The sequence below is a fragment of the Coffea eugenioides genome, chromosome 5, assembly GCF_003713205.1.
Source record: "Coffea eugenioides isolate CCC68of chromosome 5, Ceug_1.0, whole genome shotgun sequence".
NCBI classification, from domain to species: Eukaryota; Viridiplantae; Streptophyta; class Magnoliopsida; order Gentianales; family Rubiaceae; genus Coffea; species Coffea eugenioides.
Window position 1 is genome coordinate 30,374,253 of NC_040039.1, and position 26,568 is coordinate 30,400,820.

Below are 26,568 nucleotides of genomic sequence, written 5' to 3' on the forward strand. Positions count from 1 at the left end.
TTCACATACTCCTTAGGATTGACCTCTGTTTTGCTAGGTAATTCTCCTTGATTTCGATTATTCAAAGAACTAGCAATTTGACCAATTTGGACCTCTACATTCCTGTACATTGTAGTGAGTTGGTCCAACCTTCCTTCTACTCGCTCAAATCTGTCCGAGGTAACTTTTGCAAGCTTTTCCACTGCCATCTCCCAACCAGATTTAGTTTCAGCTTGTTGTTGCCTTGATTGAAATCCCGGTGGATTGGTTGGCCTTGGTTGATTTCCTTGATCCTTCCATCCAAAGTTTGGATGATTTCTCCACCCCGGATTGTAAGTATTCGAGTAGGGGTTATTTTGAGCATTACGATTGTAATTATTGAAGAATTGTACCTGTTCAGAATCAACACACTCATTAGTATCATGTTCACCTCCACATATAGAACAACTTGCTACATGTGCATTAGATGAACTTGGACCAACTCCACCTTGTCTACTTAGCAACTTCATCACATTATTCATTTGAGCACTCAGCATATTGAGAGTGTCCATTTCTATCATACCTGCGTGACGTCTTGTATTACCTCTCTCATTGGCCCATTGGTAGTTATTTGCTGCCATTTCTTCTATCAAATTATGAGCCTCTTGGGGTGATTTACCCATTAAAGCTCCACCTGCAGCTGCATCGATCATAGTTTTAGTAGAAAAAGCTAAACCATTATAGAAGGTTTGTATGATTAACCATTCCGGCAGTCCATGATGTGGACATTTCCGAAGCAAATCTCTAAACCTTTCCCATGCCTCATATAATGATTCTCCCTCCAATTGACTAAAACTAGTGATATCCATTCTAAGCTTAGCAGTCTTTCCTGGTGGAAAATACTTATTTAAGAATGCTCTTGATAATTCATCCCATCCAGTGAAAGTATTAGGAGCATGAGAGTGTAGCCAAAGTTTGGCCTTATCTCTCAATGAAAATGGGAACAATCTTAGCCTTATAGCATCATCACTAACTCCATTCATTTTAATTGTATCACAAATTTCCAAGAATGTAGCTAAGTGTGTATTAGGATCTTCTACTGCATTACCTCCAAATTGAGATTGTTGAACCATTTGGATAAGTGATGGTTTAATCTCAAAGTTGTTAGCATTTACCGCAGGCCTTGCTATGCTCGTTTGAGATCCTTGTGTTCCCGGTACAGCATAATCTCGTAGAACTCGCCTATTTAGGTCATTTTCCGCCATTTCTTCTTCAAATGGTAATTCTATCAAGATATCTTCTATTGGCTGCCAAACCTCTTGTTCCTCTTGATGCAGTGTATTCCTCCTTTGTCTCCGCAATGTTCTTTCAATTTCAGGATCAAAATGTGCAACTTCTCTATTTGATCGGTGCATGCACTACAAATAAAAATAAGAGAAATTTTTGCAGTTTTAATTCAACAACTTGGATAAAAACAATGAAAATGTCTAAATTAATAGAGATGACTAGGCCCTAATATTGCCGCTCCCCGGCAACGGCGCCAAAAACTTGACGGGTTCTTTTTGTATCAATGCAAGTTTAATTCCGATTTTACACCCGTTGGACTGCAAGTATACAGGTCGCAATTTTAGTACAAGATGCGTATCGGGTCGATCCCACGAGGAGCAATTTAAACAATTACTAAGCCCCTGTTCTCTCTATTATTTAGACTTACAATTAATTTGAGCAGAGAAAGTCTAGTGCTATAAACTACAAATTTGATATACAAATCTAGTTTAACAAAGGCTGAATGCAAATAAAGAAATTTCACTTAAGTAAGATTCTAGGGATGTAGATTCCACTTATGGCATAAACTACACAAATGAATGGATTTACTTCCTGCTATTATTCTTGCTTAACCAGAGATTTATTTCCAAGATTACCAAGTCTCATTTCCATGATGAAATGGCTTAGAGCAATATAGATTTCCCTATTTCCATGGTGAAATACTACTACAACTCTGTTTTAATTCATGAAATACTAAGTAATCCTCTTAAGTGTATTTCTATTTTCATGAACATACAACTCAAGCTCTACTCATGTGTTTCCATTGTTATTACCAATTCTCATTGAACAATAACAACTGTAAACAAGTTATTGGTGATCAATCAATAACAAGAAATCACAGCTACACCAGTAGACAAGTTAACTCAAGATATAACAAGTGTAAATCACATTCAATTAGTATTATTTAGCCATAAGTTTCATCTACTCCCTAGATGAAGGAGTTTAGCTACTCATGAATGATTTAACAATCAAATTCACAAGTTTATTAATGCAAAACATCATAAAGTACAAGTATAAGAAAGATAAAAGAAAGCTTAGCCAATTGAAGGTGAAGCTCTCCAATTCCTGCTATGTTCTTGCACAATATGATTACAAGTGAAAACTCTCCAAAAAATGCTTCTCCAAGTACTCCTATCTAGAGAGAAAACTTGTTGCAAGAAGGAAAACTAGCTACGTATGGTCCTCTGTCTTCTCCCCTGAGTTTCTGCATAAAAGGTGGTAGAAATTCCATTCCTCTATCTTCATAATTTCCTCCACTTAGATTTGTAAAAAAAGAAGTCAATGTTCCTTTTGTCCACACTCATTTGGTCTTCTCTTTTATTGCAGAAGCATGTGCCACCGATTTATGTCCCTCAAAATAGCTGTAAAAGTTGTGAGAAAGGTAAAGAAAAACGGCTGTGCCACTTGCTGAGGAGAGAGACAGATCCGAGCCTCGGATCCGAGGAGTGATAATGGATCCGAGCTCGGATCATAGGATCCGAGGCCTTCCCATGATGGATCCGAGGTCGGATCGTCCTGACCTCGGATACACTCCGCCAGAAGTACAGACGAGGGGTCGGATCCCTCTTGTACACACGGATCCGAGCTCGGATCCGTGTTAAGCAATATTTCCAGTTTTTCACTTCTTCCCTTTTTCTACATTTTTGCTCCCAATTTCTTGTGTACTTTGTCCTCTGGATGACCCTGACATTTCTTTCAACTTGTGCATGAATTTCATACATCAATTACCTTCACAATTTCACAAAATTACGCATTAATCCATTCATTTATCAATTTCTTAACTCTTAAATAATATTTAAGCAATTATCACCAAAAGAGTTCAAATATGGCTTTAATCTTCTCAAAACATACCAAAAATTCATGCCAAATTCGTACAAAATGTACGTTAAATATTCACTTATCAAGTTTCAAAATAACAAGTCCCAATTTGAAATAAGCCATTGGCTAGCCCAAAATTAGGGTTTTCTTTCTCTGGTGTTGGTCTGTAATTCGGCCATAACTTACTCAATTCAACTTGGAATTAAGTAGGGTTGGCGGCTTTGGAAACTGTATTCATACGGCTACAATTTCTCAGAAGAAATCATTTTGAAATTCTGTCCATGGCTAGCTCAAATTCAAGCAACAAGTCCCAGCACCTCATTAACTCCCTAGCAGAGTAACAAAACAGAACAGGTAACTTTGAAAAGATAGTACAGTTCACTCAAGTCGAATCAGGGGATGCATTTTATACCGTTAGAAAATTAGAAGTGTCTAGTTTCAAATTCCACAAATGGCACTCGATTTCGACCTCGGAGGAAAGAGTTATGATCATTTAAAATTCGCTGCCAGAGCACCTCTGTACACGTTTTCCAGGTTTGAAGAATTTTTGAAAATGCAACCTTTAGCCAACCAAATCAAGTGATTTTTGGTGAAAACTTTCTACACAACCTATACAACATATCTATATCAAAATCAAGGCAATTTGATCACAAAAATTTCGAACTAAGGTTGTGGCAAGAACAGGGCAGATTCGGCCCTTCTTCCCTTTGGTTTTCCTTTGAGTTTCTTTCCACTTTTCAACTTATAACCACTAGTTTAACACTTAATCAACATGAATAACATCCAAAATCATCATATCAGTCCAACAAGTCCATTGTGGGATTTCATAGAGCCCACTCACATGATTTTCAACCAACCAAAGTTACCCACATGAAGCTACAAGCTTCTAAGTGAAATTTAACTCACTAGAACTAAGATTCAAAGGTTGAATGATGATTACCTCCTAGATGATGATAAACCAGAAAATTTCGGTCACTAGAGTTCCAAGAAAACCGTGAGAAAGAAGCCCTCTTCCTAGTCCAAGATAATCTCCAAGTTGTTTGCAAGTTGTGGTATGAATTTGGAGTGAATTTGATGCAAGAAAATAAAGTGAGATGATGAAGCTTTTGGCCTCCTTCTTCCTTGGTGTGTTCGACTGCCTTGAGAGAGAAAAGAGAGAGTAGAGAGTGTTGTGGCTTCTTGAGGAAGATTGGTAGGTGAGGCTTTAAGTGTGCACAAAAGTCAACTCTCCAATAGTGCGCGTACGCGCGCGTTTCGTGCCCGTTTCCTCTCGGGTTTGCTTCACTTGTGCAGTAAACCTCTAATACACTTCCTTTAACACTATTATTATCCACTCTTAGTAGTCTAAAAATAAATGTCCAAAGTCCTTCAATTAGTTGTGCACGCGAAAACGCAAACTTCCAACTTGTGCGTGATAAAGCGAAATTTCTAAGAAATTCTTATAACGATAATATAAGTAACTACTACTGAGGTAATTAATCATAAAAATAGTTATTTTAGAAGTAAAAATATGAGTGCTCACACGAGTCTAGTATTAATTTCTCAAGTCTCCAATTTGTCGTGGGGTACGACTTTCGAGAAATTATCGACGTACGCGTAATAAAAACTTTATTTAACTTAATCACATCTAATCTCTCAATTAACTCTTCTTAGTCCCCTATTGATCATCCTTAATTCTCCAAAATCATTGCACTCTCAGATCGACTATCATCTCGAAGGTATGTATTTGTTATTCCTTAATAAACGAGCCTTCGAAAATTTAAATTTGTTAGCGAGACGTTTTAAAAGTATAAATAAGACATGGTTTCATAAAAATGAATTTAAAAGAGTTGAAATAAGTTGTTCAGAGAAAACAGGTGAATAAACATTTAAATAAGCCAGTAATATGAGATAAAATGAGAAAATTTTCGGGTCCTCACAAATCCCTTACCAGAAACCATAGTGCATCCATCGGATTATTGAGCATTAGAAAAGACCAAAGCAACCTTCTTTCCTACTCATTATACTTTGCATACACAAACGAAAAGACCATAGGGCCATCTACCAATTGTGACTGTATTTAAGCAACAAATGTTGACTAGACTTAGCCATTTGTTCACATATAAGTGAGTTTTGATAGAATACCCATAGAGAACCCTCACTATTGGCAATGCATTTATCCATCCTCAACTTTAACCGTATCCATTGAATCTCTCCCAAAGACAGCTTAGGTTCACATATAGCAACTAATTGAATTGAAGACTTAGCAATTAAACTTTTTAATCTACGAAAATTTGGGGCATGCGAGATACCCCGGATATTCCAAAATAAGAAATTAATCATCAGACAATGCAGCAAAAGAATTATTGGACAGTTTTGCTTTAGAGCGTAAAGATCGATCAGTAGGAAATGGCACTCGCGTACCTTTGCGCTTCAGCTGAACAATCATTTTACATCCCTCCTCTCCTTGCACTTTTTCCTGAACTTGCTGGATAATAGGATCTAAATTAAAAATATCCACCACCAAAGAGCCAACTTCCCTCGGCACAGCTCCAATCTCACCCTACGGAGACAGATTTCCTGCGCTTTGTTCTGCAGTAACCACCTCTTCCTCTTCCACCGCTGCACTCAACTTCGTTGTGATAAGGCCTTCGCATATATTACTCTTCTCTCCTCCCACATCAGGAACAAAAGTCATGTCCTTCAGAGGAGAAGAAGACAAACTGATTACCAATCTTGGAGTGCAACTATCAAGAGGATTTGATGCAGCTAAGACAACAGCGCCACCCCCCTGCTGCAAATTCTGGATATGCAGTTCCTCAGCTGTCCCTTCATCAGACCCTGTCAACTCTCCTGCAATTGCACTCGACCTTTGCTCTGCATTACCATCCACCTTCTCACTTCCCTCTTTAACCATCGGGCTAAGTCTCAAACCCATACCTACGACTTCATGCTGCTCTATCGTATCGGCAGCCACAGCCGAACCTAGCACATCTGTAACCTCCTTAGCAGGAATTTGTCTTTGTGCTTCATCAGGCATATCAACCATCGTCTTAGGCTGCAAAGTATCCTTCGACTGTCCCTTTTCTATCCGAGATGCTGGATGGAGAAATCGACATTCAGCCTGCTCATGTCCTTGTCGAAAGCAATGGGAACAATACCTAGGGATATTTTCTGGAACCAGATTCTGCCAAAAACCCCCATGATCCCCATTGCCAATCCATATTCTACCTGGAAGAGACTTAAGCAAATCAATTTCCACACAAACTCTCGCCACACTTGGACAAGAACAGAAGTCGTGGCTGCATCAACAAAAAGTGGCTTGCCCACACAGCAAACAATTTGAAACAAACATTCCTTGTTAAAGTAGTGAATTGGTAACTTTGGCAATTGAAACCACATTGGAACTACTGATGGCTCACGGTCAACATGAAACTCTAGCGACCACCTGAACACCCTCATTGGTATCTCAAAAACATACCAGATACCCCTTGCCCAGATTCTATGGAAATCTACCTCCGTGCCCAGCCTAATCAAAACATGTCTGGAATCCATCAATCCAACCAAAGCTTCCTCTTTTAGATCAAGCGAGTGAAAAAATTTCCTCAAGTCCTCCTTATTAGTTCCTCCCTTCGAGAATTTCCCCACCAATGCAAACTTATATGGAGTAGCTAACATCTCCAGGTCTGCTTGAGCAAACAAAATCGCTAGTTCACCTCTATGAGAAGACACTTTGGCATTGATTTTGAGCGGAGGCCTCGATATTACCGTATTATCAAATAGCTCAGAGAATGATTTTTTGTTAAAGGTAGGAGAAACTATATCAGATTGCCCTCCGGACGATTGCCGGAGGGCGGCCATGGTATCCATGCCAATCAGCGGAAACCCTAGCCAACCCTAGTAAGTAGGAAACAGTTTTGTGTCAGTTAACATGTGGTATTAGCCCCAATCATTCATTGAATTTTTCTTTTCTTTTATAATCATTTAATCTTATGTGATTAAAGTTCTTCACATCGTATATTTGAGATGCTGGGGCTATTCCCAAAAATACGATGCAAGAAAAGTTCTAATGAAAATTTATAAATAAAAAAAAAAGTAGCCAACTTGTTGACCAGAAATCCTTGATTTTAATTAAGAAACTATATGTGATCAAAATTGTAGTACACCAATGCTTGAGATGCTATGGCTACTCTCAAATATATAGTGTGCTAGATTTTACAAGTATATCGAAATAGTCAAACAATCCATATTTTGACAAAAGAATTTCTTAATTCTTTTTTTTAATACACCTTTAATCACCAATCTTTATGTGATTAAAATACTTTCTCATTATATACTTTCTCATTACATATTTTCCCCCCAATAATTCATCCATAAAGGTTTTTTTCCTAATCCCTATTAATCTTAGGTCTTAGCTCTGCAACCAGTTAGCAGCCCAGAAAGGACCACTACCTTTTTTACTAAAATTTATCTTAAAAAATTTGCTGACATTTTCCCACTCATGTAATGCACACAACGCATCCAAACACCCATTTTATGTTAGATTTATGAATCATAATTTCATATCGAGTAATCTATTCAACCATATGTACATTTGACAAAGTAACAGCTCCAACTCCCATTTCAGTTGTGATGTAAGGTCACATAAGCAGAAAGGTTGCAACTCATTTGATCGTACAAATTAATGCTATGGAGTCGTCGCCATAGACGTTTAATTAATGTAGATGTTTTTAGTTTTCCATTGTAATAAATGTTGTAGCGGCCAAGAAAACTCCATACTCTATAATTTGATCGTGACATAGAAAACAAATGACAAGACAGACACCATTCCCAAGCAAAAGCCCAACGAATCAGTTATCTACACCTGAAATTTCGTGACCACAAACACTAAGGCTACTTCTGCCGGTGCTAACATTCGCATTTAATGTCACAAATTTATTTATTTATTTATTTTTATGTCCTCTTTCAAATGTTAATCTTACTCTTATAAGAACCTAATCAAGGATGACAGTAAGAAATCTTTCAAATATTAGTCTTCCTTTTTTTGCCCTCACTTTTTCTTTCCTTCTCTCTTTCAAATGTTTGATCGCAAGCTAAAGTATGTTTGAAGGGAAAATGCCTTTAAATATATACAAAACTTACCAAATAATAATAATAATAATAAAATTGTCATCACAGGATGAGGTGAAGTAAAACAAGAGTTGGATCACTTGTAATAAGTACAAATGGTTCCTCTTTGCTATCTAATTTTAGAAACAGCTCTATCTCAGTGTTTAAATAGGAATTATAGAGGTAATAGTCTACTTGAGTTATAGATGCTCTACATTTTCATGAAAAAGAATGTAGAAACTATTGTATTTATGACTTACCCAAAAAAATTGCTATTTATGTAGGATATATTTAACGGGTATCCATTGAATACTTGTTAATATGTACTTCAAATTAAATTTTTGAAAAGGTAAGATTAATTAGAGAAAGTGTATAAAACTATAAATGTAAGGAAATGTAATAATTGTTAGTGTGTGTGTATATATGTTGAATTCAAAGCCTAAATTGTAGACTTTTTCAAGTCACAATTGTTGAATTTGTGGCATCAATTTATATCCCACATCGGTAGAGTTGAGAGCCTGGGTAAGGGCTTGAGAGTTATTTATAACTCTCAAGCAAATCAATTCAAATGTACCAAAGAAAAAGAAAACAAAAGAATTACCCAAAAAGGATTTTGTAATTCTTTTGTAAATCTTTCTTCTCCTAAATTATAAGAGCAGGCTGCTTGAGTGGTGCTCGGAGATTAGGCAAATTTGGCCGAACTCCGTTATCAATTTTTCGGGTACGTTCTTTCCTTATCTCTTTTTATTTGTTCCGCATTTATTTATTAGTTTCTTTTCTATTGTAGTATAGTATTCAATATATATTTGTCGGATATATTTGTAGTGTTTTATACGATTCATTTGGGTGTATTTTTCTTATTCGTGTGTACGTAATATTTATGTATACACGAGTCTAGTTGTGATAATACATCGTGCACGTAAATTCTGTCTAGGAGACTGGATTTTAAGTGGGACCGCTTGTGACCCCTCCAGCCTTTTCTGGGAATTTATTTGGAATGGTAATTCTGTCTAAGGAGATTGTTTCAACGATCTTTCCTGAGAATTATTGAATCGGTTTAATCACTAGTTGTATTTTTTGAGTGAGAAATTACCCAATTTCCCCTACAATATATATATATATATATATATATACGTGGTGGGTTAAGTGGAACTTAGGTTGTTAATAAGTGCTAAATGGGCATCTTGGGATGCCATTTATGTATGACAAGTAAACACTGGTTATTTTTTATTTTTATCTTTTTTTTCACAGTTTTTGCAAAGTCTTGTGATTCTTTATTGAAAAAAAAAGGGGTCTGTCAAACGGGTATACATTGAGCACTTGTTAAAATGTAATTCAAGAGTTGGATTTTAGAAAGGTAACATTAACGAGGAAAAATGTATAAATGCAATGGAAAGTAGTAATTGTTAGTATATTGTATATATATGGTAAATTAAGTGGAATTTAGGTGTGTTAAAGAGTACTCAACGGATTCTTATTAGAAAAACCCAAAAAAAAAAAAGAAAAGAAAAGCTGTAACTTCATCTCCCCCCCACCCCCTCTCTCTCCCCTTCAAATATTAGAGTTCCAATTATTCGGCTGGACACTGGTGGAAATTGGAAAACCGGCCGGAATTGATCGTTATCCCAAGCAAGTTTTCTACTGACTAAGCCAGAGCAACAATTCCTGGAAAAAGCAAAATATTGAGAATAATAATCCAGTACGTTGAAATGGCCTGATGCAAATGTTGTTTCATAATCAGGATGCTTGATTCTCTTATGTTAGTGCTGATGAAATCAGTTTAACTTTATTAACCAACATATATTTAATAGGACTAAGCAAATTTTACTTTGGTTGGCATTCCAGCCTACTCTAATTCTTTGGGAAGGAAAATGAAACAGACAGTCAAATCGTGGATTATGTAAGTACGATCAAAATTGTGGAATTTAATATTTCAATTGCTATTCATTTCATATAGTAAGTGAACTACACAAATAACTCTTTCTCTATTTAAAAATCCCACACTTCACCTAAAAGTTCTGCTGACACTAGCCCATGAACCTTGATTCTTTTTTTTTCTTTATTCATTATATTTTTTGAAATTTTTTTTTTAACTTTTCAACAAGTGGTTTTCTGGAACCATCAACTTCCCGAGTTGGGGTGGTTACTTCAACAACCCATATGTTTTTGAGGTTTTTTTAATCAAGTTTCTCAAGTCCTCTTTTTCCTCTCAAGGAATAATTGATTTAAAAGTCTTTTGAGGTATATTTTGGACAGTTAGACTGACAAAATTGTAGGGCATCCATGTTTAACTTTGTGATTGGTAGTTTTGGTTATGTTCAAATTTGCACTAATTAACTACAATTCAAAAAGATGCTACAAGACTGTTTTACCAAGATCTATTAATGTTAAACCAAATTAGTAACATAATCAAGAATTAATTATAGATTGTCATCACATATTTCATAGTAAAACATGGAATTCAAAATAGCATCTTTATATATCTCTAATTTTTATTGATTATCAACATATTTTTCCCCTATAATTCATCTACAATGATTTTTTAAATTCCTATTAATCTTAGATCTTGGCTCCACCACTAATTGATAGCTCCAACTCCCATTTCGGTTTCGACATGGTCTCCTGAGCAGAAAGATTACAACTCATTTGATTTGATCGGTTTGAATCAGTCAGGATAAGCACAAAGTAATGGAACCGTCGCTATGGACGTTTAATGTAGATGTTTACAGTTTTTCTACTGTAATAAATGTTGTAATGGCCAAGAGAAGAGCACTAAAAAAAAATGTCGGCATGGTCTTCCGATACTCTGTAATTTGATCCTGACATTGAGGGACATCATTCTTCATTCCCATAGAAAACCAATGATAGAGACACATCATTCCCATGCAAAAGCCCAGTGAAAATTTTACTGACATTCATGTTTTTAGTCCTTCAAATTTCAGCTTCTTTCTAACTATTTCTCTAATTCTACTGAGCCCTTTTTTTTTCTCGCTCCATTGATTTGGAAGGTTTCCATAAACGGGAAAAAGAAAAAAAGTTTGTAGATCTATTATAAGAGATCGATGTAGATGAAAATCTGACTTGTGTTTCGGAAGTCCAATCTCAGATTTTCTTCAAGTTTTCTTTCAAATTGAGTTCCTCTTTTCAGCTATTCCTACATTATGAAATCTTCAGCAGTTGAAATAAAAGAAGAGTTATGGATCACGAACAAAAGAAGAGGCAGACGGTCTTTTCCTTGGCTTTTCTTCCTTTCGACACCTTGGCTTTTCTTTTTCTTTTTTCCCAATAAACCCTAATGCTTTCTTTTGGTAGTTTTTTGCGATGAGGAGTTTAGACACCAAAACTTTGATTTTTATTTTTACTTTTTGTTTTTACCTTTTATTCTTACTTTTCTTTTCTTTTTCAAAAAAAAAGTTGTTTAAGTAAAATCATTTTGTTTGGTTTTTGTAGGAAAATGAAGAAAAGGAAAAGAAAGAAAATAGAAATGAAATTAATGATTTTGAAAAAAAAAATTTCTCAATTTTTGCAATTAGATCCCTGATCTTTATTTTTTAATTACAATTGTTTATCTTCTTTAAATTGTAAATCATGCTTCATTTAAATGTTGTAAGTTTTAGGAATTTTATGTTTATTTACATTTCTTTAAAATAATAAGGTGAATTTGTTATATGTTTACATTTTCTTTTAAAGTATTGTCAATTAAATTGGTGCCTTGACCATTTTGTTGGTTTTGGAATATAAATAGGGTAAACTCTACCTCATTTAGCTACTAATTTAAGGGAGGTACCTTTTATTATTTTTTTAATATTTTTTTTATGTGCTCATATGTGTTTTATATGTGATTGCATGTTTTAAATACTTTTGCTTTATTTACGCATTTTATTTATTTTAAAACTTTCATTTATTTAATTTTGATGTTTATTTGGGAGGCATTTAAATGCCAAATTATAATAAATAGGCTTTCTCTTTTGCCCAAGAAAAATGTATTTAGATAGACAAATGTAATAGATAGATTTATTATTTCCAAAGATCCGCCCTGTTGATACCCCTAGGTTTAGTTTTTGCATCCATATAGGAAATATCTGAGTGTGATAAGTTAATAGTTAAATTAGGAAAATTTTTAACTAAATCTCCAAACTAGTTTTGGTTAGGTTGAAAAGGTACCTTAGATTTAAGCCTATCCAACCTTTGTCTTCCATTTCTTCAACTATGAGTCCCAAACTCATTTTTTCTTATTTTCAAAGATCTAGAATCGTTTAAAAGGGTTTTATGTGTTTTTAATTTAAAACATTTTTTAGGTGACTTTATACACCTAAAATCGATACCAAGTGACGAATTTACTTTTTCTAAAAACTCTTTTCAAACTATTATTTTGAACTCAAACAATCACACTTTCTATGTCCCATTTTAGGCCTTTTTTTTATTTTCTAAATTTAAAAACTCATTTTTCTAACACCTTTCTCTTTTATTTTTAAAAATGGGGCACGACAAGGAGTGGCTAAACTCTCTTTCTAGTTGAAGAATAATCGAAACTTTGGTTCAATAATGAAATCTGATTTGGTTTTATTGTTTCATCTATCTATAAGTATTTATATATTCTCTGTTCATTTTCAAGATGATTGTTTTGTTTAATTAAATAAAGAACCCTTATTTGATTTGACCAAATAATCTATCGCCATCTAAAAAGTTGAAGAGGATTTGATTCTTCATATAAGCATTCCGTTTCAGCGAATATGAGTTAACTAACAATCCTATTTGTCTGTGCATCGCTAACTCCCACACACCCAACTATTTTCTTCTGTATCCACATTCAAAACATTTCCGACCCGGAAAGGATGCATCATTCATGAAATTGAGCTCAAAGTTCAGCGAAAAACTTAAACAAATTTTATCGCTTCCTCAATAAGAACAGACCAGTGAAGCTTTCATCTGCGTTACAGAAGAAAAGGATATTAGCATCATAAATTTTGCAAAAGATCTCAGACTTCTATTTAATGTGCATATTCATTATGTCACCATCAAAATTTATGAAGCAGAGAATTTCCCAAAATGAAAATGGACTTTCATCTCAGTAGAGACAGGAAGTAGACAAGCATGCAGAATATAATCACATTATAAAGGATGTTTAGTAAACTCTCTTACCTAGCAAGTTCTGGAGAAGTGAAATGATATTATCAGCAGTAATTTAATTTTTTTGGCAATATTCAAGGTAATAAATGATACAACTTACGTTTTTCCATCCCAAATTTCCACCAATCTGGTTCATACCACCTGTGGCTCCTGCCAAAGTTCCAATCAAGACAACTCCATGAATACTGACTCATAGCACAGTTTTTAAAAAAAAAAAAAAAAAATCTGTAGCCGCTCAGTTCCGAAACCATTTTTCACTAATCAAAATTTGTGGCCCACTCACTGTTCAGAAAACACTTCGCCTGACTTCATACACCCAACATATACACGAGGCTTGTCCACATATCCAGCGAGTGTATTTCCTAATGCATCTGCAGCACAAATGTAGGAAAAGCCTTTTATATTTGACAGCGACAATCCTGATCTGAAATTATTTCAGCCCATTATAGATTTCAAAAGGTTAGAATCACAGTATCTTGTCTCACAATGAGGGTGTGATCCACACAGTCCCATCCCCTTTTCAACTTCTGCCTTCTCACCACTACCTTTCTAAAAAAGTTGAGAAATGAAGAAAAGGGTGGAGAACAGATGAATAAATAAATTTCAAAGGCCACATCAATGTTTAAGTAATGCAAGTTTAGCATCCCAACAAACTATGTATGCCAGATATTTAAACTAAGATCTACTGAACGCTAGAAAGTTTTGCCTGCAGTTTTGTCTAATAATTACCAATATTCAAAAAGACATCATCATTGATTTTTGCAAAGAAGTCAGCATCCCAATTTTCTGCAGCATAAGCAAAAAATGACTTTGTCTTGTTTGGGTGTTCCTCAGGTGCATCAACATGGTTTTCCTGCGAACAATAAAAGTAAAGATGTCATTATCAACCAAATAGTATACTGACTGATATGAAAACCCCAAAAAAAGGGACAACAAGATGTAAGAATACAAGTAATTTCTGAAAAGAATCAACGAGTTGACGTAACATACAAGAATGAGAAAATCACTGGTCTCTTTATTTTCATACAAGAATGAGAAAATCATTGGTCTCTTTATTTTCATTGTCAATGCTTCTGTCCAAGCTGTCTGAACGGTTAGAACTGCAAGATAATTCAAATCGCAGACTCACAGCCACCACTAGAATGACTTCCAAGAGAGATCAGTTGAAGAAAAAGAAATGAAAAATGGCAAAACAAAAGAAATGATACCTCCTCCCAATAACAAAACGTGCAATTATTCCCTTCTCATCCTCTACCTTTTTCAACACTTTACCTGCAAAGAGGTATAACATGTAGGATTACACAAACAATTACAACTGAAAATCCACATAACAGAAAACTTATAAATGTGAACATTTAAGCAAATTATTATAAAAGCCTTACATGATAAAATGTCATATAAGCTATATCAGAAGAAAAAAAAAATGGTAATACTTTGTTTGCTTTCAATAATTACTGAAATTTTAGAACATTTATATTTTGCCCTTTTCTATTTTATCACATTATCTCAGACATGAGATTACAAAAGCATGCATGAAATCCTTTTAGAAGGAATCCAGGATCAAGAGTATAAACACTGACGTCTGAACATCAAGGAAGTCAGCCCTTTGAGTCTATGAAGTTGACCTAAGAAATTATACAAAACGGACCACCAAAATAATTCCATGTTGGCAATATGATCTGTTAGTGGATTTTTCCAATAATGGATCCTGCAACGGAGTGACATGAAGATTAAGTGGATCAAGGAACACACATATATAATTGAGCTTTAGCTAATGAATCATGGCACTGATATCTTCCTTCTTGGAGAGGTTGGAGCATCTTGACAAGACGACAGTCTTTTTCCCCTCCCAGAATGTGTGAGAGAAGGGGGAAAGGGGGAGGGGGGGCTGAATTCAGAGAGTGCATACTTAGCAGGTGCAAAATGAAAAGATTCTATACATCGATAATCACATGTCTAATGCTTCTAATAATCTGTATTCCAATCCTTTAACAGGGAGGCAACCTTCAGAGAATACAAACGTAGAACCTCTTATTAGAGCTATAGTATTTTAGAGTCTGCCAAATAAATCGTCTAGATCTTTTGTTCTTCCAAATCTTTTAACAGGTCCATCTGATACGTAAATTCATTTGGTCTTCCCTAGAAATAGATGATGGACAAGACAAGACCATGAAGCCGCCGCACTCTTAATACCGACAGAACTGAGCCCTACTTCTATCCACAAAAACCAAACGGGTATAAGAGCCTGATGTATGTGACACAAAAAGGTGATAGAGAAATGTGTTCATGGAAAATGGCGTCCAAACACAGCCAGCTACCAAAACTGCATAGAAAAACGAAGACGGATCTGTAATAAATACCAGTTCCCATCCAAGCCTTGCGTACAGCATCTCTCTTGCTCTTGTGACTAAATCCTGTAAGTATTCCTATCACTACTAGAGGCCTTTTATTAGAAATACTATTTTTCTCTGGCAAGTGACTGGAAACGAATCCCTCCTGTCTAGCTGCCACCAGTTCCATCTCCAATGCAGACAATTTCTTCTTTTGTTCCCTGAGAACAGAATATTTTCATTAGAATTGTAAGTACGTAGTAGTAGACATAGATGATGTCACAACAATCATCTTACTCACCTGCAAGCAATAATTTTTAGAGTATCGTCCACTGATATTGCTGAATGTCCCTAAACAGCAAAAGCAACTGTCAATAGCAATTCACATTTGATCTCCACTTGCACATTTGAACCAACAAAAACTGTTTTCATTCTGATTTTTACACCAGTGGATCGGCATTGTCATGACAGCTTACTGAGAAGGGTAGTTCCAGCAATAAATGGCAGACCATACCATCCATTAAACAATTCAGCAATTCATGGAGAAAATTTCATCATCAACAAAAGATCAAGTACCTGCCCAGTAATTCTATCAAGCTCCTTTGTCAAGAGAACCCTCTCTTCCTCATCCTGCCATAATCTGTATCCACGATTTAATGACAACAAATAAATAAAAAGAAAACATGTATGCTCTTTAAAGAAGGTGTTTTAGTGAACAAATATTTATACAACGTAACATCGAAATTAAGTTGCTCCGCGATCATCTCAGCTAAACAACAATTTCCTAGGATCCGCTACGATCCACTCATACTCGGTCATTTTTTGTTGCTCATAACTGACGCTAATGTCCAAATTTGCCTCTGATTATTAACGGCAAACACTAAAATACAGGGAAAAAAGACAAAAATTATATAGTCTAACCGCAGAAAAATCACATTAATTCAGTGAAGAATTTGAATCATGGTAAAATGAAACTCACCTGCCGGCAACTTAAAGGAAGCTAAGGTGGCGAACATGGATAACATCATCGTTGAAGTCCGAGATCGAATCACTATTCCGGAATGCCGATTAGCATTTGAGACCTTAGTCTGCATTTTCTTTTTCTTTTTTTTTTCCTTGTTTAACTATTTTTTTTTTCCCTTAGCGATTAATCAATCGAAGAGCGATCGGGCTACAGCCAACTCAGCTCAATCCGAGTGAGTAGAATTACAGTTGACTCGTTGCTGATTTGCGGGAATCATCCAAGAGGAAAGTAGACAGTTCGGTTTCGACGTTCCCAAGTAAAGATTTCCGTCGTGAGAGGGGAGGGAAAATTTTAAAATAGCAGGGACACCGACGGTGCAACATCTCAGGCACATGGTACCGCATTCTGACTCCAATGCGTTTTCACTCACACGGGGATAGTTGGGCTCACCTGGAGCCTGGACTGTCTCAAAAGCTTTTTTTTATCTTGAATCCCCGGCCACTTAGTCCTTAGCCCAATCCATGACTACCAGTGTCGGTGGATCCTCCTCTAATATGGACTAGAAAATTATGGGCTGTCTCGTTTTCTCTGACCAATAGCCTATAACGTCGGGGACCAACTCCCTTCAAAAGTTGCCATTTAGAGAGATATACAAATGTTCACAATTTTTTTTTCACTAGCATTTTGTTTTGTTTTTGTTTTTTTCCGATTGTTTTCATTCAAATTTTGCTCCTCCAACTAAAAATGGAAAAATGGCCAATTTCGTCTCTAAATTTTTTGTTAGTGCCGATTTAGTCCCAAATTTTTATTTCTAACCAATTTGATACTTGAACTTATTTCGCAGTTCCAATTAAGGACCTTCGCGATGGCACCACTACCTAAAACTGATCTGACTCCTAATTAATTAATTAATTAAAGGTATTATCACGAAACTGTAATAAAACAAGTAAAACGTATAAAAAATCACCAAATAAAACTTTTAAATCTTGTAAAAAATACTAGATAAAACTTTTTAAAATTTTAATATTGTGATTTTTTACACAATTTACTTGATTTATTATAGCCCCATAAGTGATGTTCCCAATATACCATTGTTTAATTGGTCAATTAAGAGCCAAATTAGTTTTAAATGGTGAAACCGCCAGAGAAGTCTTTAACTGGACCTACAAATAAGTTCACATATCAAATTGGTTAGGAATAAAAATTAAGTACTAAATCAACACTGATGAAAAGTTTAGAGATGGAATTGGCTATTTTCCCGCTAAAAATTTACAATTGCCCAACTAAACTGATGCAGTTGTTGACAGAAAGGTGCTTGATTGGCAGTTCACCTAAATTTAGCTTTAGGATCGCTATCAGTAATTGTAAAGACTCAATAGGCTGTCCATCCACCTGGCTACCATATGATGGCATAATGAGCGCTACACGAAACGTATTCACGTGATTCATCATCCCAAATGCTTACGGTCGATCCATGGGTCACTTGTACGGTTATATATATATATATCTATGTATATCTTCATCATCATCATAATCATTGAGAGTAAAGTAAGGAATATATATATATATATATATATTCCAATATGTATCATCATCAATAGTAGGATTCCTGGGTGTACTGCTCCTTTGGCTATCTACTCAAATAATTCGCGGGGAGACCACCTAAACTTTTAGCAAAATTAGGAGAAAGAGTACACCAAGAAAATGACAGAGACGTTGATGACGTTGATGGATGGACTAACAGTATTTAAATCCAGACAAATTTTAGGCTAACACCTATATTCTCGACGTTTTCCCCTTCCAAGGTGCCAACAAGGAGTATATATATTTACCTCAAAAAAAAATACAGAATGAATTCTCCATATACTGATAATTTACATTAATAACTATGGATGCATATCATCCTTTTATAATTTGAATTCATACTTTGTAACGTCATCTAAATTTGTTAGCGTAAAATAAATTACACACTGACAATAATGCATAAATATTTGCTCAAAAAAAAAGAGTATCATATGTATTTCAGAACCACTGAAGCTTTGTGAACTTTAATAACATGCACTAGATACATTTCTTTAATATCATCACTTTATCATTCCGTGACTGTGGTATATGTTTGAAGACAATAAGAGGATGTATATTGCTTAAAAAAAAAAAAAGAAGTAATACTTAGGATTACATTTCGAGTCATTTTCCATTTTGCTTTCCACCGCTGGCCTATTGCAAAACTGCCCTACCGAACCCCTTCAATCATTAGGATCTCTGTCATGTTTCTCATCACCCCATGCGTCATCTGCCACAATCTTGGCAACGCTAAGGCAAATGGCAAATGAATCCAGCACTACTGTCCTGGCGACGAGGCAGCGAGACTTTGATTTAGTGATTAAAATTGACATTTTAAGACTTAAAATTATTAAATTTTAATTTTTTTTCTTGTTTCATAAATCTCACTTTTCTTTTATTTAAAAAAGAAGAAAAAATAGAATCTGGCACCCATTAAAATGTGTAGGACTCCACACATTTGTATTACTCTTTCAACGGACGCAGAAAACACCCTAGCTTAAACCTTTTCAATTTCAATGCCATACGATCCCCCAAAATAAATAGAGCAACCCATGGTTAAAATTCTCCCGAGTTTGGCTCTCTCAGAACCCAACAAGTGGTATCAGAGTCGATGGTTCGGCTGGGCAGTGACTCCAGAATAAAAAGCCAGTGGGAGTGGTAAGGCGTGGCTTGGATAAGAGCGGGGAAAAAAATCATGCAGGCCTGCAGTGAGGCAAGGGCATGTGGGCTCTTGAGCAAGAATCGTACACTCCAGATTGAAGTGGGCTTGATGGAGTGGATGGGTTAGGGAGAAAGGTCCGATGTGGAAGAGATTCACAATTGAGGGAGAGATTGTTGGGATATAAGTGTGAATCAATGTCCCACATCGGAAAGAGATGAGTAGAATGAGGAACATATAAGTGGGAATGATCCCTAGACCCAATGCCTTAAGGTTTTGGGTTGGATGTGGTGTCAAACCCATGGTTGTGGTTCCCATTCTAACTCATGGTTAAATTCTCCCCCGAGTTTGGCTCTCTCAGAGTCCAACACAAAATACATTATTTTAAAAAAAAAATTCTTAAAGAACTCTCTTTTTTTTTTTGAAAGCCTTAAAGAACTCCATTCAATGTATCTTGTCATGTGTATTATGCGCATTAATACATAATACATGAGATGGTAATCTAATTAATATTTTTTAGCTGTCAAATGATAATGTAATATATAGGAATACCATAAATAAGAGCTTTGGCGTTATTTGTTTTACCATTTTTCTTCAAAAAATTTTACGTTTCCTAGGAACAATTATTTTTTTTTATTTTACATATATCAAATCGCTATCGTACTTTTTTTTAACAAAAATTCCAAAAAATAGCAATACAAATAGGGTTTTTATTATCACTCGGTATCTCTGAGATATTTAAAAATGAAGAAAAATACCAACTAGTTGAATAAGTACTCTTCCAAAGGAAAACAAGTACTCTACAAGAGTATATGTGGACAGCAGGATTTTCTTTTTCTTTTAATTTTTTGGGAAAATTACATCTAATCCACAAATAGTGAACAGACTATTACAATTGACAGTTCAACAATAGCACAAACCAACTCGCCAATTGTGGGAGCTAGTAATAATAGTGATATTTCTTTCGACCAAAAACTCTCCTAGTCCTTAGATTTCAACCTTGGCCCCGACAGCCGTACTAGATTTGGTTGGGCCGATAGTGATATTTCGTGGACCTTTGAAAATTTGAAAGTAGCTTTCAATTTTTAACGCACAAAGCAGCACAAAATGATTTTTTTTTTTTTGGATCTGATAGGCCTACACTCACTCTATACTTACATTTACTCTATATTAGGGGAAGGGGGGACCTCCCTTTTTTCAGATATAATACATCTACATTTACTCTATATTAAGGAAAGAGGAACTTGAAGAGACCTAAAAAGAATTCAGAAGGGATAGAACCATCATTGATTCAGACGGGTGCCTACGTACTCGCTGACAATATTTTCTGGAAAATCTAAATTTTACAATATAAGCAAGGAAAATTGATCCATTGATCTATATTCAAATAGAATTTTAAAACTCTCTTGGTATTCAATTATTTCAGGAGTAGTTGGTTGGTGCAAATGATTGTGTGGTGGTTGTAATGTTTACTTTTTTTTGGCTTTTAGAATCAATTTGATTTTATTCGCCACTAGTCAACAACGTCGGAGTCAGTTAAAAAAAAAAAAAAAAAAAGCGAGAGATCTTGGGCCTCTGCAACTCCATACTTCATATTTTAAAAAAATCACTGTTCTGGGGTCAGATTCGAATAAGGATTTAAAAGATCGCTACTTTAATTTAACCGTCCCTATCCCGAAAAACACCCTTAATAGAAGATAAAATTAGCTTTTTAATCGCACAAGCCACCAATTCTATTCACCGCTTTTCCTTTTTACATAGGACAATGATTGGGTGACAGACACCAGTAACTTTTGAAAATGTTACATACGACTGTTCTCCAAATTTCGTCAATATTCATTAAACACAGAACGCACCAATATAACAAAACAAACCACGCTCCGAATCTTGCATGGCCTCCCTGCCACTGCAGCCAATCCCCCCCCCCCCCCCTCACCCAACACAAATCCATTGTCTCCCCACTTTTAATTCACTCTCTGCCTCTGCCTCTGCCTTCGCCTTCATTTTTTCTCCACTTTGATGCTTTGCCATCAATCTTGCAATCTCTCTCTCTTCGCATATTCCCTTCATCCTCAGGCCCCTATTAACCACTGATGGAATTAAACTAAACTGGACTGCCAACTTTTCTTTTTCTTTTTTTTTTTATGTAATATAACAATTGTATAACATATTTTATCTTAATCTACAGGAGAAATGGAGTTTAAGAAGGTTTGTATGTTAGAGAGGTTAGTAGGTATGCAGACTTAACTATACTAAGAAAATATTATGACACAACACTTGAATTTTTTTTTACTGCAGATGAGGTTGCAAAAAGGATTTAAATTCCCACCTACGATCCAAAAGAGAGACTTTGGTGGCTAACTTTTCTTTTGAGGTTTTCAATTTTTTCATGTTTCTTTATTGGCTGCAAAATTTCCTGTTGTCTCCGTCGAAGAAAGGGAAAAAAATGCCAAAAAGAAAACGCCAAACGTGAATAAGCTTGTCGTTTTCACGGCAGGGATCCCATGGGATTTGGGCAAGACTACGGCGGAGATCAGATGATTTGTGTCCGCCACTTAAGGAACCAAATTGCATTTTTCAATATTTTAAGAATTATTAGGAGAATTAACAGGACAAGCGGGTTGACTATCTTTCCTAAAAATCATGTATGGTACCGAAATGTCCGCAACTCCAAAATGAGTTATGGACTGTAATAATATTATAATAGTAGTTTTTTCCTTTTCCATAATTTGTATCATTACTAAACATAATTTTAAAAAAGTAAATTTTATATATACTGTCAGTATATATATTATTACAGTTGAATGGAGAATACAGGAGTAAATTTTGAATTTTAAATTTAAATTATATATATATTATATATTTAATAGTGATAGTGTATATACTGAAAATTAGTTTATTTTAAAACAGTGCAGCGATCATGAATTTTACATAAAAATATTTTTTGAGAACAAACTCAAACCTGCATGGCGTTCTCACGAGATAGTGTGGCACTCACTCTGGCTAGTCCGTATGATTTGTGATTTGTCCCCGCGCCATCATCTCTGACTTATCAGAGATCCAAGTCCAGTGGCTCCTCGCGTCCCTGTCGTTTGTGCGGCTGCTGGTCAGCGGACCAAGTTACGAGTTACGACTACTCCGGTTGGCCAAAAACAATTGGGTAGATCCGGTCTACATCCCCTCTGTGGACCGAGTGGCTCAAAAATTGCCGCATCATCTGACGGGTAAAATTCCTCACAAACAGCCAATTTCATCCGCAATGGATCTTCTATGCCATCCGCTATGCCACTCTTTATCTCATTTTTTATTACACTAGTGTGAATATCCGTACTACACACGGTGCCTACATTATTAAAAAAAATTACAATCTATGGAAGAATTTAAAAATAGTAAAATATTATAATCACAGGCACATGAAAGTATATTTTAAAAAATGAAACTTTGTAACAATAGTTCAATATATGATAAAAACATCTCCATTATTTATAAACGATCATTTCGATGAAGGTTGGATCCTGAAAAACAAATAGAAATCTATATCATAAATTGAACTACATAAGGGCCAATTAAATATAATTGAATATTTAATTTGATAAGTAAATGAAATACTTACAGACATTTTGCCTTTGATTTGATAATCTTCTACGAAAGTGTGAACATTCTTCACACCAGTCAACTCTGAGTACGAACGCCAGTATTGGGGGTTTAATTAATTCTGTTGTTTTTTGTGGAGTTCATACTATAAATGAGAATGCACGATTTTTGCATGAATTAATGTGTTGGTCGAACAATGCACCTTCATTTTTCTGACAATTAAAAGCATACATAGTTCAAAATTATCTTTTGTTTTAGACAGTTTGTAAATAATATTGTGTAAAAAAATATACATATAAATAATGTATACCTTTGTTTTTAAATCTCTAAGATAAGAAACATCACAACGAAACATGAATCGTGCATGCCTGTCTTAAAGAGCAAAGTATAGTACCGAAACTTGTAAACAATGGAAACAACAATTATATTATAATATTGAAAATATTAGCAATAATTGAAATTACAATGAAAATGTCAATATTCAAAGAATAAATACTACCGAAACTTCTATTTTGATACATAAGATTACTGTCCATAAGATTACACCTAAAAAGTATATTAATTTTTAGGTGCCATTGTCTCATATGTTCTCGTAAGCAATGTTTTGCAAGATTCTTAGGTGCCATTGTCTCGTATGTTTTTGCAAGAATTATTTTTTGAATCTATTCCCTTTTTTTTTTTTTGCTCTTTCTCTCGATTGTCAACATTTTTGTCTTGCACGATTCCAACTTTCCACAGCAAAATTACAGCATAATCCAGATTTAAGCAGCCCAAGGACATGTAATGCAGTAAGACACAAAATCTGCCAAAAAAAAAAACCAAAACACAAAAAACGAACCTACCCGCTAGTAGTAATCTCTTAATGTCAACCTTCAGAACATCTTATTTCAAAGAAACGAAGAAACTCCAAAGATCACAACTCATAATTAATAGTACTACTATTTTGCGTGAGCAGAATTAATAGTACTACAGCAATATGCTACCATATTAACAGTTTGGGGGAAAACCTACATAAGTCACATCATGAGCACAACTCATGATATGATCAGTTTTTCAGCCATAATGTGGGACGTAGTATACTTTTGGGAATTACTCATTATCTTTGTCAAATTTAAAGGGCTATAGTGAAGCACTTTAAGCATGATCTTCCACCAAAAACTTCTGCAATAAATGTAAACTGCATTCCTTGTTCAGTATAATGTTTCAGTTAATTCACATTACCTTACTTTTATATTTTTTTCAAAAGAAAAAAAAAAGAATGTTACATTAGTCCCTCGTCAGTTTCCCAAGCTATTTGTCTCTAAGTCTGGATAGTCACTCGAGGTGACTGGAGAAAATATCTTAATCTCTATTTTTGTTCTAAACTTTTAGTGCTTTGTGCGTAGAAATAATAGCATTAATGGGAAGACATTTAGGTAGACATTTAATGAAAAAATAACGTTTTTCCTAATCAAAGCTATGACCATGTTCTGGGACTAATCTGATTAATTACTAATACAATGAGAACTATATGTCTAAATACCTAAACTCACATAAAAGCCATAGTACCATACTTTGTTGATTGAGCCAGCAAGGATTAGTATGGAAACAACAATAATATTACAATATTGAGAATATTATTAATAATTGAAAATTCAATGAAAATATCAATATTAAAAGAATAAATAGTACCGAAACTTCTAATTTGATTGGCGCGGCGTTTGAGTCGGTGTAGTCGAGATTTTATCCATCGTAGTTGATGTGAGATTTCTCTTTCGTCGACGCAAAGTTGTTGGAACTAATTCTTGTGCGGGACCATTGTGGCGTCCTTTTCGTTTTGTTAGCAGATGTTTCCTCCTTTGCAATCTTGCGAGTTTGAAATTCAGGCATTGTTGACATGCCTGTAAACGGCCATGTTCCATTGTGAAGTTAATTTGAGAGGTTCGAGAAGGAAGTTGATTGGAAGGGTTTTAAGAGTAATTCCCAAAAGTAGTACCAAGTATATTGTTGCTTCGTGGTAGTTGGAAAAGATCACGTGCTATCTTCAATTCCGTTGAATTATGGGCTATCTTTATTCTCGTAAATGCTCTTCAACTCACTGGAAAATGGGAATCAGTAGTGGTACTACAACCATCTGACGCACGGGTAAGTGGAAACAGTTTTAATGTAAGTGGAAGTTAAATTTTTGTTTGAGGGAACGTGGGAGTGTTAGAGTTTTAATGTAAGTGGAAGTTAAATTTTTGTTTGAGGGGACGTGGGAGTGTTAGTTGAAGTTAACTCCTTATTTGAGGGAAACGTGGGGATGTAATGTGCCCATGATATTTTTTACAAAATAAGATAAATGTGAAATGCTAGGAAAATAGAGTTGAGAGTGGGAAGGGTTGTGGAGGGTTGTTCCTAAAAATCCCTTCTCAAATTTATATAGATACGTGGGAGTGTTAGAGTTTTAATGTAAGTGGAAGTTAAATTTTTGTTTGAGGGGACGTGGGAGTGTTAGTTGAAGTTAACTCCTCCTTATTTGAGGGAAACGTGGGGATGTAATGTGCCCATGATATTTTTTACGAAATAAGATAAATGTGAAATGCTAGGAAAATAGAGTTGAGAGTGGGAAGGGTTGTGGAGGTTTGTTCCTAAAAATCCCTTCTCAAATTTATATAGATATAGATTACTATTTCTTCTTTATAAATAATTTATTTTATGTATTTTTTATTTTCTTAAGATCAAATAACTATTAATTGAGTAATATACAAAATTTAACAAATTCAAAAAATAAAAATGCATAAAAAGGAGATTTTTTATGAATTTTCTGTTGTATTTTTAATTTTTTATTATATATTACTTTTTTGAGATTATTGAATTTATTTTTTAGTTAATTAATAGTTATTGAATCGTAAGAAAACAAAATATAATATTTATGAATGAAAAATAGCAATATAATAAAAAGTGAAACAAAGAATGATATAGAAAGTGGGATAAAAAATTCGTTGCGAATTTCATGAGTCCCAAGCGTACGAAACACTTGGAGAAATTCTTTCTAGGCAGAAAAACTGCCACCTTCAATCAAGAAACTCCCCCGAAACTCTATGCAGTGCGATTCGGTAGAAACTTTTACAATCAACAGTTCACATCCCGTTTATGGAGAGCAGATGCAATGCTTGGTGCTGCAATGTCCCCAAAGCAGCTTTTTATACAGCCAGTAGCCACATTGGTAGGGCTGTCAACGGGCCGGGTCCGGGCCGGAATTCATTATTCCGGACCCGGACCCGAATTACTATGCCGGATCCGGATCCGACCCGTTTACCCGACGGGTCTTTTATTCTATGTTCCGGATCCGGATCCGGCGGGTCCCGGATCCGGATCCGGGTCTACCCGAACAAATTTACCAAATTTTATAATTTCTAATAAAAATGAGAAAAAAATATATTTGTAAACTAATTTCTAACTAATGCAAAGAAAAAATCAAATAAGACAAGAAATCAAAATTAACTTTATTAAAATACATCACCCTACTCAAATTATATTGATAAATATATATATTTTAAATTATTAATTCATTTATATCCTGATCCGGGTCTAATACGGGTCGGAATACTATATTCCGTATCCGACCCGTTTTTTGTTTGACAAAACGGATCCGGATCCGGATCCGGGAAACGGAA

At 35.1% G+C, this 26,568-nt stretch overlaps 1 protein-coding gene and 1 non-coding gene across 2 annotated transcripts; one reads left to right on the plus strand and one right to left on the minus strand.

Moving 5' to 3' along the window:
• The first annotated feature begins 729 nt into the window (after positions 1–729).
• On the plus strand, positions 730–836 carry LOC113772735. Its single transcript, XR_003468690.1, has one exon. It is a non-coding gene; the product is annotated as a small nucleolar RNA R71 (small nucleolar RNA).
• A 13,202-nt stretch (positions 837–14,038) lies between these two features.
• LOC113771371 (hydroxyproline O-galactosyltransferase HPGT1-like) lies at positions 14,039–16,744 on the minus strand. The gene is made up of 8 exons (XM_027315957.1): positions 16,630–16,744; positions 16,449–16,510; positions 16,227–16,280; positions 15,952–16,001; positions 15,681–15,871; positions 14,529–14,592; positions 14,348–14,420; positions 14,039–14,173 (listed from the first exon to the last, which is right to left on the minus strand). Exons 1-8 carry the CDS (start codon positions 16,742–16,744, stop codon positions 14,039–14,041), a joined length of 744 nt encoding a protein of 247 aa, XP_027171758.1.
• Between the last annotated feature and the right edge of the window lie 9,824 nt (positions 16,745–26,568).

What these genes read in the sequence shown, in the direction of transcription:
- LOC113771371 (XM_027315957.1), bottom strand. Translation starts at nt 16,744, where the DNA reads ATGCAGACTAAGGTCTCAAATGCTAATCGGCATTCCGGAATAGTGATT. An exon ending in CTAAAAATTATTGCTTGCAG is followed by an intron (nt 15,872 to 15,951) that starts GTGAGTAAGATG and finishes TTCTGTTCTCAG; the next exon opens with GGAACAAAAGAAGAAATTGT. An exon ending in CGTTTTGTTATTGGGAGGAG is followed by an intron (nt 14,421 to 14,528) that starts GTATCATTTCTT and finishes ATTATCTTGCAG; the next exon opens with TTCTAACCGTTCAGACAGCT.